This window comes from Microcebus murinus, chromosome 1 (assembly GCF_040939455.1).
Source record: "Microcebus murinus isolate Inina chromosome 1, M.murinus_Inina_mat1.0, whole genome shotgun sequence".
NCBI classification, from domain to species: Eukaryota; Metazoa; Chordata; class Mammalia; order Primates; family Cheirogaleidae; genus Microcebus; species Microcebus murinus.
In genome coordinates, this window is record NC_134104.1 from 46,251,566 (window position 1) to 46,267,919 (window position 16,354).

The following is a 16,354-nucleotide window of genomic DNA, read 5'->3' on the forward strand; positions in this document are numbered from 1 at the left end:
ACATGTATAAATTTGCACAAAATCAATCAAAAGAAACAAAGGCTGAAATGAAAGGATTATGTGAATATACAAGTCTTTAAATCACAAATAATGCATGTTGTTTAATTTTAATTTGAAATTTAATATAAGAAGATGGCATACAACACTTACACTAGAGTGTAGATGGAAGCATTACATATTAGCAGAAACAAGAAACGTTCATCACCCACTTTGAGAAGTCAATCTTATGTTGATTTGAGGTCTACTGTCCTATAACTTGAATATACCTGGTAATTCTTACCTGCACCATTGGTAAGACTATATTGATAAAGTGCTTCTCAGACCTTAATATTCATGCAGATCACCTAGGGATCTTGATGGCAAGCAGCTCTTGGTTCAATAGATCTAGAGTAGAGCTCAAGGTGCTATCTTTTCAACAAGTTCCCACGTGACACCAAATGCTGCTGGCCCAATGATCATACCAAGTAGCAGGGATATATTAATAAAAATTAAATGTTACAAGGCAGGCTGGGAAGTTTCTGGGGCTCATGTTCATGTCTGCATCATCACCTACTGCATTGTTGCTACAGCTCATGATAAGTCTCAACTTTTTCCAGAAAGGGTTGGGAGGAGCTCTCAGTCGGAAGTTCTCTGGCAATCCGAAGTTGCCCTGGCAGTAGCCAAGCAGCTGAATAATGAATCTGTTTCCTGATTAGCCACTATTCATACTCCATCAGGGAAAGACCAGAATATTCCTTTTTTGGGATTAAAGACAAAAGGAATCTTTCCTTTATTGGGATTTTCCATATCATCTATTTTTGTCTCATTGTAACTCTGTAACCTACACTCCCCAACATGTTCTCCCCAAGACTTGGTTCAACCGAGGCTTTATATATAGTTCATATTGTAGGCATTCAAATTTCAAAACTGGTTTCCTTGCGGTTTTGATCACTTTGCTCATGAATAATCATAGAAACTAAAAATGAGATGCTACTTAAAGGAGACCCAGGGAACCCTGTGTCCCTTACATTATAACCCTAAAGCTAACAGATGAAAGGGACTTAAAAGTTTATCTAGTCACAAAAGCCCCAAACATGTTTGGTTTGGCTTCTACTGAGGGTTGCAGGAGGCATAGCCAGGTGCAGCAGATAGACCATCACATGTGCCCCCAGAGTAGTTGTTTCCTAATTACAATGCAGCTGCACCTGTGTGATGGCTGCAGGACCCAGGGAATCAGTATGGAACTCTACCCAGAACCCAGACTTTAGACCTAGGTGACCCAGATTGCTAAAGGAGTTTTGCACCCACTTTAGTTAATTGCACCAGAATTTTAGGGTTAGTGACTAGAAACTAAGGCTTAGGAAGACCCGATTTCAGGCTTTTCTGGATAAGCTAACAACCATGGCCAACTTTCAAGTGCATTCCTGCTTAAGGAAACTAGGGGAGAACATAATAGACATGCTTACTCAATTTAATGTTATCCTCTATCTTTTGCTGAGATCTGAGCCCATTACACTTAGTAGATAAAGGATATTTTGACTAAGATCTATGAGTCTGAGGGCTCATTCTCATCCTTTCTCAAACCCAGTCTTCTGCTGAACTTTCTCAGGAGAATACCACAAAATGTTAGTGTGTTTAACTTCAATTACCTGAACTTCTACATTATATACTATATGATATGTACCTCAAATAAAGTCACAGCAACCAGAAGTTTCATAAAAATTAAAATACAAACAAATGAAAGGAGAAAATCATGGAAGTAATGGCAAAGGATGGTTTCTGAGGTTTTCTTATAATTCATATGCTGAATATGCTCTTCTTTAATTTACTGCTAGCCATCAAAGAGAAGATGTATAGGAGAAAAATTTTTAGTTGATAAAAATCTATTTTTTGAAAAAGGGAAGATGTCTCAAACAGTTTTACTGGTTGAACACAAGAATTCTCAAGAGGAAAAAAAAAAGTCAGTTGCCACATTTTACAAAAGAAGAAACAAAGGCCCAGAAAGTAAAGAAAAACAGCTATCATGTGGTTAGTAAGAGAGACAGGAATGGAACCAAGGTCTATTATTAACTTCAGAGACCTGAGTTCTGTCCTCTATATCATGATATACCTACAAATTTTATAATTTGGTAGAATATATTGCACATAGTAAGCTCTCAAATGTTTACTGAATTATTCTGCTGAAGAAAAAGCAAATATCTCCCTGCAAGGGAAATATTAAGCTCATACTGTTAAATCCAACCCATAGTACTGCTTATTTTTCTTATTGCTCTCGGCACTAAAGAGATCTCTAGAAAATCAATCAGCTACTTCATAGTTCATGTTCTAGCCAGACTTCTAATAATGTATCCAGAAATTGAAAACATATATGTAAAACAAATGCAAAACCATTTTGTTTTTGTAGTGGGGAAAAAATGAGGTTCATCTGAGCACCAAAAATGTATCCTAGGTTTTCCATTTACTACAAAGTATATTGATAATCAATTAAGGAACCTATAAAAATAAAAACAAGAAGTTATTCAGTACTCTTGTTACAATCTATTTTTTAAAAAGAATGCAATTACCAGTTTGAGGCTGCAGAACTCTAGAATCTTCAGATGTTTTAGCTGTAGGAACAATCCATGGCTTTTCACTTGAAACTATATTGAAAAGAAATGGAATTTGCTGACATTTTCTTTTTTAGAGAAAGGGACCAAAATAGGTTGTTGGTACGGTTAAGTGGCTACCAGAAGCCTGCAAATCAAAAGCACATGCTGATACAATCAAGTCATTTTATAATGAGCAGAAATCATTATGTACCAATCAAGAAAGCAGTTGATTAGTGGTGAGAGAGAGACAAGAGTTTGGTGTCATACTGTCGACATTTTTAAGGACAGAAAACTATACTAAATGAGTTATGTGGAATTAAGACTGATGATTTTTAAATTTGTAGAAAATCCAATCAAACAGGTCCTTTTTTATTTAACCAAATTAACTACCTGTTTGCCTGATTTAACTGAATTCATCAGTTCATTGCGGTTTGCAGACACAGGACTCAGTAAACGTGTCTTACAGAATTAAGCAATTACCACACACATCCTTAGTATCAAATTAAAGGTACTCTTATTACCCAAGATGCCCTCAGGTTTCTCAAAAGGAAAGGGCGTTTTTGTCTCAGGAAAGTCTGGAAGCCTTTTTGGAGCTGTAATGAAACACACAAGGACAGTTATGACCTGAGGTGCAAGTAACAGAGGAAAGATTTTAAAAATCTCAAGCTTGCAAAAACAGAAAACAAACACAAAAAGGCAAATTATTTCATGTTAAGTATGCCTGTTAGGATGTCTTACTTCTGTGTTTCAATGCTGGATAATATAAAAAAAAATTCTTTTGTAGTTATTTATAATTAAGCCACTAACTTCAAGTTACTGTATTTGAGCTTTTTTTTTTTAACCATATTAAACTAGTTTCCTGACTTCTTCAGCTATGTCTATGCATGCTCTTAGATATATTTCATTTAAATTGAAACCAGGGCTTTATATATAAACTCCTCCCTCTATTTTTTTCATATTGCACTCAAAGAAATTCTAAGAAGTCTAAGCAGCAGTCTTCAGAATATATCTTCTTTGTTGAGACAATTGAGTAAAAAACATTTAGAAAAAAATGTAGAAAATATCGATTTTCTCAAAAGAAAAACCGTTTGTCACAGGGAGAGCCTCTTTAGTATCCTAAATTTTTAAAATGTTCACATTTAAGGGGTTGAGTATTTGGAATCTTATTATTCTATAAGCCATTTGTTCCTTTTTTTTCAATGAGGAGATGCATTTGAATGAAGTAGTCTAAGAACTTCTTTGAAGCATGCATAAAATTTCCAAGATAATAATAAATCTGTAGCGTTTAATAACTTTTACCTAGAGTGCTCAGTGGCAATTCAAACTGAGGTATTTGAACAGTTTGTGATGTTTCCGGGATCCTTTCGCTGAGAACTACAATAAAGAAAAATGTGATTAGCAGCTCCTTGACTCAGGATTTGATGTTATGGCTTAACCAGGATCATGCACAGCATGCTTCATAACAGACTCGTGTGTGCACCAAGCAGCGGATGCCTTTCATGGAAATAGCTGGCTTTCCCTGGAAAAGTTACATAGCTGTTAAAAGGGGCTGTGGTGTAGCAGGGAAGACCAGCATCAAAGTACGGACCCCAATACATGCTGCTGCTCTTCTTCAGGGGAAGAGAACAACAAAGCAAGTTAGATTCTTTTGTGCCAAGAAACAGCTACCATGAGTGATAGGAAATTTTTATTTAAAAGCATGACACTTTGGAGGATTTTCCCCAGGTTTAGTAAGCCCAAGACTTCCAAAAGCCAATCTGAGCAGAAAGCGAAGACAGAGTTGAGACTTTCAGGTTTCCTCCACCCCACCAAGATTTGGGGTTTAAAAGGCTGGTATTCTGTATACACAACTCAGGAGAGAGACTGATTAAAAAGGGCATGCAGTTAGCTTCCAGATCTGCCTGGAATATCAAGGCACCGGGATCAGGCATATTGTTAATTCTTCAATGGAATTGGTCCAAGAAATAGGAAGGTTAACCACTGTCAGGAAGGAAGGAAAAGGAGAAAAGGGGAGGGACAGGAAGGGAGAGGGAAGCTAAGGCATTAGGATTACTTTTCTATGAACGTTGGAAGTTTTTTGTTGCTGTTTTTTTTTTGTTTGTTTTGTTTTTAAGGAAAAAAAAAAGAATTAGAAATAGAATTACCCAGTGTTGTTTCTGAAACATCTAATGCACTAGACACAGTGGGTTTAGTGGTTCTTGGAACTGTTTCAGGAGTCACTGAAAAGTAAAACAGACAACTTTGCAAATTAAGATAAAATGATGAAGCAACCAAAGACACAGACACATTTTGTTGTCCTTTAGAATTAGTAACTGGTATTTTTATAGCCCACTTCTTTTCAAGTCACTAATGTTAAGGACTCCCTAGCTTGTCCCAGGTGCCTGAGCTTACATTCCTCCCTAATCCTTCCTTTCTGGGTCTGGTCCACTTTCTATAGGCTCCAAAAAAAGCACACTGGTCCAACCTCCATTAAGACACTTATCAGGTTAATCATAATTTTTTGTTTGCCTTTATATTTATCTCCAGGGCTTAGCACAATGCCTGTGGTAGAGTAACCAAGTAACTGATAATAGTTTATTACATGAATTAACAAAGGGGCAAATAAAAGAATGATCCAGGGCTAAAAGGTTTACTGAGAACATCACATTTTAAGCTTTCTCTCTCAAACTGCACTCAATATGCAAAGCTTGAATACGAGTTGAAAGTATGATCAGAATTCAAGTGCTCAGCCACAGGGTTGTCTTAAGTGCCAGATTAAAGGCAATGAAAACCTCAAGGAAATAGTTTTGGAGAAATAACAATCAGAGTCACTGAGATCGGGAATGAATTGCGAGCTAGAAAACTCCAGAATTTTGCAGGGTAGGGACATGCAATAAACACGATGACATGGAATAATAAGTTGTGGTGTTTGCTGAAGTGGAAAATTCAGGGGAGGATTTGACAGAGAACCAAGAAATTTGTAGACTTTCTATCAGACCCTGTGCGAAGAGAAGAAAGTATAATTGGGAAAAATGGGTAGATTCTTTGAGGCAGAAAAGGACTTAGAGTTATCCATAGGGTCATGCCTATCCTTTTCTTGGTACTGATCAAGTATATTGGAATCAGAAACCACCTAGAGATTTCATGCAAGTGGATTATTTTAGTAGCTACATCTGCCCCCACTTGCACGAAAGTGGAGATGAAAGGTCCTCACCCTCTTTTTCAGACAAGACTATACTCATCTTGCTCTGTTGGAAATGTTCCTACTCAAATGGGTTTCTTGACATTGTTTTACTGTTCCACAAATTTTTACCTTCTCTGGACCAGCTACAAGCCCAAAGTTTAGTATAAAGTACATATCAACAACATTTCAAGTTATGGTAATTTTAGACATTAAAATAATCACTTTAGAGTTACTTTGCTAAATGTGGATTGTGGGGAATTCTAGCCAGATATTTGTTTTGTCAAGTCCTGGATAAGGTGTTATTGCTCTGGCAGAAAGTCTGTAGCTCAGAGATTAATGTCTCCCCTGTGGACTGGACTGGATGGTTCATCCAGAGAGGACATGCTGAATGCTAGTTATGGTGATAAACTATGGGGAAAAGGCTTACTGTATTCTTTAAAGGATTTTTACTGAACTATTATATATTCTCTATTTTAGGATTGTTAGTGTTTCAGAGACATTTGTTTCTAAATGATTCCAGGTTATTTTCATGGATATCAGGCTATGGATTTGTGAAAGTTATATAGCATTTTGCTACATTGACCACTTATGATAGTGCAGAAGTAAAAAATGGTCTCATGTCTTCATATAAAAGAAAAACACCAAAAGTATGGCATTACATTCCAGTATATAAATATTTCAGAGTGTTGAGGTAACAACTTTCATTTAGAGTGAAAGATATAGCTTCCATATTACATATCAGTATGATTCAATAGTTCATTTTGCATCTGTTGTTTTCCTAAAAACATTAAAGATGTAGAAACTCCTACTATTTTGTACTTACAATCAAAATGAATTTCCTACTGGCTCTTCACTGAAAAAATATATAGGCTGTAAATCATTTACTATTTGAAAAAAATATGTTCTTTCTTTCCTCAAAGTCAACATCATAGTGATCTCATTACCTGTTATGGGCTGTGCTGGGATTTTTTCAACCTCTGGTGTTTTAGATTCAGCAGGTAATGCCAAGGTTTCATTCTTAGCTAAAAAGTCAGAGAACAAAAAATTTACCTCACTTCATCCTAATACATTGTCCAAAAATACCTCATTCAAAACACAATCAACTAACAGACTAAAAAAATCTAATCTACTCACATCCCTTCCCATCAGCCAGTCAACAACTTTATTATGCATTTCTATTAATAGCAGGGACTAGTAATATGACAGTCTTCAAAATTCTTTATTAACCTTAGCTAATTCTTTAAGACCTAAATTGGCATTGGAATGAAGAAAAAATTATAACCCAATACTTGGATACATCTCAAGTCATTTGGATTCATAAATAGAATTTCTGGAAGGCACAGGTTGTACTGCAAATGCTCCCTGGCATTTTATATTCAAGTACTGCTACATTTTAAAATCAATGAACAGAAAATTTCCATTATTATGCATGTAAAAATGCAATAGGTTATGACACAGAAATATTAGAAAAACACAAATAACACATATAGAAAACTAAGTTATCTGAAAATTTTTGTGGCAAAAAGATTATCAACAATTAGCACATTTTATTTAAGCCACATGTTAACATAGATTTTCTCTTTTGGTCTTTGTTGGAATTCAGTGTAAAGAACAGAATCTTTTTTTCATTTTTTTCCTCTTTTTGGAACTATTTGGGAAACTTCATTCTAAAATTTATATTCTTTTTCAAAGAAAGTACATTTTTAAACTAGAGTTTCCCAATGATTATGATATTCTCCATTAAAAAAATGTAGAGTTAGGATTAAGTTAGTTAGCATATTGCATCAGTGACCTGCTTATAATGTTTTGAAATAGTCTAGTGGCATGAAAGAATTCATGTACCTTTGAGATACCCTGGATCATGCCACTTGAGCTGATTATATAATCAGATAGGATTTTTTAGAATTTTAAGGCTATACAGAACTTGAATTTCTCAACTTTGACACTATTGACACTTAAAGCTGGATAATTTGGGGGGGGAGGGTTGTCCTTTCTGCTGAAAGGTGTTTAGCAGCATTCCTGTCCTCTATTCATATTCCAATAGTTCTCCCACAGTTGTGACAAACAAAAATGTCTGGGACATTGCCAAATATTTTGGGGGGGGGGGCGATTGCCCCCTGCTGAGAATTACTGATATAATTGTTTCTTTCATACAACCTATTGCAAATCTCTAAAAAAAAAAAAAATAAATAATTGTTTCTTTCAAAGTTCTTTGAATATGAAAATTTTATAGTCTTCTGTAGTTCACATTACTCTTGTAAAGATCATTTTCTTCTTTTCAGTTTTAACATGGGCACAAAATATTTATTTAGTTCTCATGGACGTAAAGTCATCTTTTCCACAATGTTTATAGAAGTTTATAGAAGTCAATTTTCAATCTCTGCTTAATGAAGGTGACCAACAGATTCCTACAAAGAGCTGACTATTTGCAGGAGTGATTTAAAATGCTGGAAATAGGTGTCGCAAATGCTAGTGTACTTGCTACCAATTGTCAAGTGGGTGTTTCAGAAGTTGCAAGCATGTTGGCACAACAGAAGTGTTTAATGTCATTGTTAAAATTAATTTAGTGAGGCATAAAAAGGAACTCTTTCTATAATAACTAAAAAAAGAAATCCAGCATAATTTATAAATTATATTTTTTAAATTTCTACATTTTTATCAATAGTTTTTCCTGACATTGTTTATTTAGAACTATTCTGATTGTTAGCATGGCAAAAAACATTCAGATTATGAATTTCTTATGAGCTCTGGTCCTGTTATTTTAAGCATGTACTATAGCTACTTTTTAAAAAATATATGTAAAATGATGAGGTTTTCTTTTAATTATTTCTTTATTCAGTGTCCTCTTCTTTCAGGGTTCCTTCCCTGTTAATAATCTATGTTCTCAGTGATCTCTGGCTGATCTAGGACTTTTTTTTTTTTTTTTTTTACCCCCAGATCCTAGACTTTCACAGGCAATGCTCTGAAAATCTTCAGCTTCTTATATTCAAAATATGCTTTTAGTTGGCAATTACATTAACTTATTTTAGGCTGTTAATGAATGAAAAGTGGCAAATTACCTTACTAAGAGAGATTTGTATTGTTTATATATCACTAATTTTTTACAAAGGCATGTTATATTTCTAAGTATGACATTTTTAGACATCAAAGAAATTGGTAGATGGAAAAGATATTTGAATGGGGGACTCTTGATACCTTGTATCAACTCATGAGCATCCATCTACACTATCTGCACAACTGCAGGCTTGGCAATAGGAAAGTAAAATGCCATCAGAACATGGCCTAAAATCCAGGAAATTCCTTTTCCTCTTTAATCCTCTGCACCTTTTTTCAACACAGTCGTTTCCCTTAATTTCTGGCACACTAGATCTTGGCTTTGGCAAACCCTTTGTAAGTCCCTTGGAGACATGTGTGTAATACTAACTTTCTTGTTTATTTCTCTATTATTTACATCATGTGTTCTTAGAACAAAAGCTATTACCATTTCCTGATGCCCCGTGATGGGCTTTGCTGGAATGGGGATGTTATTTTTAGGATTTATTACCTCAAGAAATACTTTTCTGAATTATAGTGATAATTAACTTCAAGAAAGTTTATTTCTCCCTTGATAGTATAAAGGGCTATTTATGCCCACACTCTTCGTGACAAACAGTGCTTTTGCACAGCATAGGAAACAATAAAAAAAATGAAAAGACAGCCTAGGGATTGACAAAGAGTATTTGCAAACCATATATCTAATATATCAAAATATATAAGGAACTCATGCAATTCAATAGAAAAAAAAAAAAAGGACCAAAAAATCCCAATCCTCTAATCCAAATAATCTGATTAAAAAATGAACAAAGGACCTGAATAGACATTTCTGCAAAGATGACATGGCTAACAGGTATATCACAAGGTGTTCAACATCACTAATTATCAGGGAAATGCAAAATTAAACCCACAATGAGATACCACCTCACTCCTCTCAGGATGGCTATTATCAAAAAGGCAAGAGGTAACGAGTATTGGTAAGAGCATGGAGAAAAGGGAATTCTTGTACACTATTGGTGGAATGTAAATTAGTGCAGCCATTATGGCAAACAGTATGGAGATTCCTCAAAAAATTAAATAGAACCATAATAAGACCCAACAATTCCTCTTTTGGATATACACCAAAAGGAAATGAAATCAGCACATCATAGAGTATATTAACTCCCACATTCATTGTGGCATTATTCATAATAACCAAAATATAGAAACAACCTAAATGTTGATGAATGAATAGAGAAGTTGTGGAATATACACACACAGGAATATTGTTAAACCTTAAAAAAGGAGATTCTGCCATTTACATGAACCTAAAGAACATTATGCTAAGTCAAATAAGCTAGGCACAGAAAGAAAAATTATCTCACTTATATGTGAAATCTAAAAGAACAAAAAGTCAAATACATAGAGAATAAAATAGTGGTTATGGGGTGGGAGAGTGTGGTGGAGGTAGGATATAGGGAAATGTATGAAAAAAGGTACAAAGTTGCATATGTGAAAGATGAATAAATCTAGAAATCTAAGGTACAACATGACCTATAATATTATATATTGTATTATATATTGAAAATTTGTTGAGAGTAGATTTTTGGTGCTCTTATCACACACACACAAAGTGTAACTATATGAGAGGATGGATATGTTAATTTGCTTGACTATAGTAACTATTTCACTATGTATATCAAAACATCATGCTAAGTATATACGATAAAAAATTTAAAAAATTTTTTAAATGTAGTTGGAGTAATGCTTAATAAGTGTTTGTTGAATGTATCCTGCCAAATAGGGGCTTGGGCCTCTTTTATTTCATCCACACAATGCGACAATTCTATCACATATTAAATGCTAAAGTTTTTAGCCAGTGCCTCGCTCAGGGAAAACATTCTGCATTTTAAAGTCTTGGTCAATTTCTACCATACCATGCTGTTTCCTTCCATATTTAGCAATAATCCAAGACATTCTCCAGAGACATTAGAGGGGTGGTTCTCAAAGTGTGGTCCCTGGACCAGCAGTGTCATTGTCACCTAGAAACTTGTCAGAAATGCAAATGGTCAAGCCCCGCCCCAGGCCTACTGAATCAGTAACTCAGGGGTGGGTCCTGGCAGTCTGTGAGCGCAAAAGCTCTCCAGGTGCTTCTGACTTCTGACCCTTGATCAAGTTGGAGACCCTCTGGGGCAGAGACAATTCAGAGCCTAATTTGATAGTGAGAAACAGGAACTAAGTCAGCCCAATGACCACCACTATTGCTCCCTGGGCCCCTTTTATGTGGATTTTGCTTTATTAATATTATTGCTGTGTTTTATGTTTTTTTTAAACACTGAAATCATACCCCGTTCTTTCTAGAAGGAGGAAGCAATATCAGTCTCAGATAAATAACTCTAACGGACTTGACCTTCACATCAATTTTCATTGAAGATGTCTAGTGACCTCTTAATAGTATAGTAAGTATAATTTAGAACAATTACTCTATTTGGAAATTATACCTATATATGTCTATTGTTTGGATAATAAATGTTCATGCTTCTTTTATTCATGGAAATATATTTTTATATTTTATATTTACCATAAATATAAAATATATTTTATGATAATATAAAATAACTATTGCCCTATAGAATGTGATTGATATGGACATCTCCAACACCTCAACCTCCTTGCCTCTACTTTTTTACTTTGAGATCCTCAAATAGCTCATTTCAAAGACTCCTTGGACATGCTAAGAACATCAGTGCTCAGTCATTCAAAGCCCAAATATAGAACTTTTCTGCTTACCTAGTTGTGCCTTGAGTGCATCTGAAATCTCAAACATTATGGATGTAGGAAGTTTTACAGTGGTTTCGTTAAGACCTGGAACAATAAGGTGGACTGCAAGGAAATAGATGCAAATAAGATAAGGGGAAGAAAACACATCAAGACCCAAAATGAAGCTTGGAGCATCAGATACTAGAAACTATGAAGTCTCACCCTTATTTTGCTTGGTCGATTTTAAGCCAGACTTTAAAATGTTGGAAAATATATGACCATATTTTCAAAACAGTATTTTTTTATATCTAGAACTGAACTACTAAATCTTCTGGCTTTTAATCCATAGACTCAAAAATTGTAAAATGGCTGCTTAAGATGCATGCTGAACAAAGAACATCATGACCAATAATAGTGATTTTTAAAAGAGTAGTTCAATATGAGAAAGACTCTCATTACTGCAGACAACCCTGTGGGCAGGTAGGACGGGTGCCATCATCCCCACTGGGCATGGCTGGAGCTATTTCTTTAACACATTCTGATAAATGTAGCATTGCTTGGCTTCTTGCCTGGCATGGACACAAGCCAGATGCTAAACAGTGAAAGGAAATGAACCAACATCAATTTAACAGACCTTGCTAACAGTGTAAAACTCCACAAAGGCCCTATCATCAAATGACAGCCTGATTCGCTTAATCTAGACATAGATTTCAAGATCGGCTCACCTAGTATTGCTCCTCCAAAGGGACTCTTATCTGGGGATTTAGTTGATGCCTTGTGAGTAACATTCTGAATCACTGTTGAAATCAAAAAAACGAAAGTGTGATAAAGAAAAAAATAGGAAGCAGTAAAAAGTTAATAATGTGAAGCCATCTGCTGTACAGGGAAGGTCCTGATGTAACTTTATCAATTAATAAAAAGCAATTCTGTGGGTTGGCTATGCAGCCAACAGAAGGACTAGAAGACACATCTTGCCTTAGTACCTGTGCCTTTAAGTAATGAAAGGCTACTATTCTATACTAAAGTGTTCCATTACAATTATCAAAAAATTTCCTTCCTCTCTCCGTTCCCTGCAGCCTGCCCTTTCCTCAAATTAATCAGAACTAGCATAAAATGAGACCATAACCCAGTAATAAATTTTTTTTTTTAATTAGAAAACATATATTCTCAAAGCAAAGAATCCTTAGGTAATTTTCAATACTACCTGACCCTGTTTTGAGAGTATAAGCAGGACATTATAGTCTCTTAAAATTAAGAATTATTTTAAGGGCCTCATCTCTTCCACCAAAAAACTTTCTGGAAATAATGGAGATATTATAATAATTTGAAAAGCTGGAAGCCAAAACAAAAACAACTGGATACTGAAATAAGACATTATAATTATTAAAACTTAGAAGTACATCTTCACTTTCCCTAAAGTGACCACTGAATCAGTTTCCATTTTCATTGTTGCAAATATCCTATTACTGGCTAACTTCATGTATAACTTAACTGTGAGCAAAGCTACACATATTTTGCTGACTTGTTAAAATGTAATAAATACTCATTGTGGTTGCTTTGACCCTTATTGTGACCAGTGTGACTTGCCCAAAGTTTGGCATATTGGTATAAGACCCCAAATTACCTATTAACATCTAATTTACTAGACTGTACTATTTTCTTTTTCCGAAAAACAATTAGAAATAACTTTTTCTGAAAAGCAGTCCAAAAATTTGAGAAAATACGTGCCATGTTTATTTATGTTAGTTAAAAACTATAATAAAAATAGTTCTGAGCATATATGCAGAAAATCACCTTGCTTGATGATTGTTATTGGGATCAGCTTCTTTGGGATGTACGCCGGCTGAAAGGAGAGGGACACGGTCAGCTTCTGAGCCAGTGTTAATAATATTTAAAACAAACAAACCAGAGAACTGGAAGTAGCCCTTTCTTGTAGTCAATGAAGTCTCTTCCCATGACATTGGTTTAATAGTTACTGAATAGATCATTAGGACATACATCTGCCTCTATTTTATTAGACTACCGTGGTTTCCCCCATAAATACCCAAAAGTTTGACAGAAGCAATTTCTTCAGACCTCCTGTTAGTCCAGTTACCTTAGAAACTACAATGGAAAGAAATCCTCTGTATTGAATATCAGTTTATTTTCATTGCATTTGAGATACGGCCCAGCTAAATTCTGTCTTTACTTTCCCTCTCAAAAATATGCTTAGTTACATACTAATCTTTAAAACCAATCAAGATCAACTGAATGTACTCAACTGCTGCTGCTGTTACTACAGACACCATAGTCACCATGAACTCCTAAAACTAAGCATTTATTGCCCAAGAAGGCAGAGCCAGACATTTCTTAGTCCAAAGACTGTACTTTTAACCATTCTGCACATAATTATTCACAAAGGACCTCAGAATTGGAAGGACATGTCCCAGAGGACTATGCTTCCTCTCTTCACCCAATTGCCTCAGAAGTGCCATAGGAGGTTTGGATGTCATTGAGTGGCTTGAACTACAGATGGGTTTAGACTTTAAAGTGGAGTCACTGGATAAGACAGACAAGAGAGAGACATGAGGACAGGTAAGAAAGGGCAGCAAGATTATACACAGGGGGACTTGAGTTGCATGGACAAGAATGACATCCATTTTTTGATTCTTGGATTAACCTATACACATGACACAGACACTCCACATACTACATCTGCTGACTATCAAGGACGTGTTGAATGTGAGCTACTTATAAAATAGGTGTTTACAGTTGTAAAGCAAAGGATACTTGTTCACACACTATAATTTTAACAAACTATATGCCCATAGTAAAGAAGAGCCACAACACCAAGGTTACTGTTGGCTATTTTTCTTCTTATATTAAAGTCATTATGTTTAGAAACCACACAAAATAAAGTTTTCCACCATCTGATTATTTTTTAAAGCAGTATCTATATTCATTGACCCAGTAATTTTCTTCTTAGCAACCCAGCCCAAGGAATTAATCAAAGATACAGGATGTTTATTATGACAATTTAAAACCACCTCACTATTCAAATGTAAAGGTTTTATTAGATAAATTATGGTTCAAATGTTTGACTTCTATATAATAAAATGGAAAAATATGTAGAATATAAACAGAAAGGATACAATTTTGCATCCAGAGTATAACCTAATTTATAACAAATACGTATAGACAAAAGGCCAAAAGGAGATACATCATAGTTTCTTTTAACGGTAGTTATTTCTTATAAGCTGATATCAGTTTTGTGTGCCTTTTCATATTTGCCAAATTCCTTACAAGGGAAAATTACGTTTATAATCAGGAAAAATTGTTTCAATTGACAGTCTGTTCAGCCAAATATGGTTTCTAGCCATAACTTAGCTCATACACTATTGATAAACAGGGAAATGATATATAAATGTAATTTAGACATGATTTTTCCCAGGCAAGAAGAAGGGAATAATAGGAACAGAAGAATAACCTTCATTGGGAAGGGGGAACCTCTCAGCTTTGAGGTCGTACTGGCAGGAGGATCTCTTTCAGCTTTATCATAAGAAAATTAAAGATGAATACCTGGACACAGACCTTGCCCTGGAGGAGACAGTTAGGCCCACCCGTGCTACACTGCGCTCCCTCACATGAGAGCTGGACTCCCAGCTTAAGAGCAGCCCCACTCCACCTGCTCTAAGTTCTCACTTGTCCTGCTCCAGCAAAAGGGTTGCCAGCATACAACCTCTACCTCTACCTCTACCTCTGAGACTTTTGTATTAAAACAGTATCTTATTTTTTGCCATTATTTTTTATGTTTATTTCATAATTGAATATATTTATGGGATACATTGTGTTTTGATATAAATATACAGTGCAAAATGATTACATCAAGCTAATTAACATATCCATCACCTCACTTATCAATCATTTTTTGTAGTGAGACATTTGAAATTTATTTTCAGCAAGTTTGAACTACATATGTTAGTAACTGTGGTCACCCCACCATGCAATAACCAATTCTTCCTGCCTAACTGAACCTCTATACCCTGTGATCAACATCTTATTTCCTCTCTATCCCCTAGCCTCTGGTAACCACAATCCTACTCTGTATTTACACAACTTTGGCATTTCAGAGAATTTTAAATACCTGCTGCAGCAACCTCCAGCCACGCAGTGGGGGAGCCACATTATCTTTCCAGGTGCCAATAATTGTTTCTGTTAGGGCTTCGGCTGCAGTTACAAAGGTTTTTGAATGGCCTGTTCTCTTATTTTCTCTGAGTCCCGTTGCTTAGTGCATGTTTTGCAAAATATGAAGTTTTTCAAGATACTTGACACATTATAGCAGAAATGCCTACCTACCTACCGCTGTGTTGCCTTTGAATTGGATTATATCAATTTTTATGGGGTTATTTTGCTATAACAATTTGTTTTGAACAATTTTTCAACAAGGAAAAATGGAAAATATTCTACTCTCCACATGAATAGAGCAAAGTTTCTGTTCTGAGTTCTTACTCAAGTACAGACCAACGTTCTATTAAGATGATGACAAAAATATATGTACAATATGTGCTGCCAAAAAATAAGGAAATTGTATAGCTGCATAATGCTATCTAGACCTATAATTGCTCTTTTGCCCAATCCGCAATCCAAAGATGCACCAAGATTGGACTAATGAGCAAATAGCTGCTTCTTTACAGGTAGGTTTTTAAAGGGCATCAGAAAAGCCCTGCTACTCAACATGTCTCTGCCAAAAACTCTAAAATTCCCATCTAGAAATCCACAATGGGAATCCTTTCCCTGTGTCTTCTTCTAAAACACAAGTCTGTTGTCTGGACTTACTGCAAAATGAAATATTTTGATAATTCCCCAAATGTAG

The 16,354-nt window shown here is 35.3% G+C and overlaps 1 protein-coding gene across 1 annotated transcript in view; it reads right to left on the reverse strand.

Annotated features, from left to right (window-relative positions):
• Positions 1-16,354, reverse strand: part of ABI3BP (ABI family member 3 binding protein) — a 222,646-nt gene that overhangs the window by 107,674 nt on the left and 98,618 nt on the right. Inside the window, exons 7-14 of the mRNA XM_012779687.2 lie at positions 13,297-13,345; positions 12,228-12,299; positions 11,533-11,625; positions 6,675-6,752; positions 4,712-4,786; positions 3,867-3,941; positions 3,089-3,160; positions 2,544-2,618 (exon numbers count right to left, since the gene is read on the reverse strand). Of these exons, the coding sequence (XP_012635141.2) occupies positions 2,544-2,618; positions 3,089-3,160; positions 3,867-3,941; positions 4,712-4,786; positions 6,675-6,752; positions 11,533-11,625; positions 12,228-12,299; positions 13,297-13,345 (589 nt within the window). The remainder of the gene's footprint in view (positions 1-2,543; positions 2,619-3,088; positions 3,161-3,866; positions 3,942-4,711; positions 4,787-6,674; positions 6,753-11,532; positions 11,626-12,227; positions 12,300-13,296; positions 13,346-16,354) is intronic.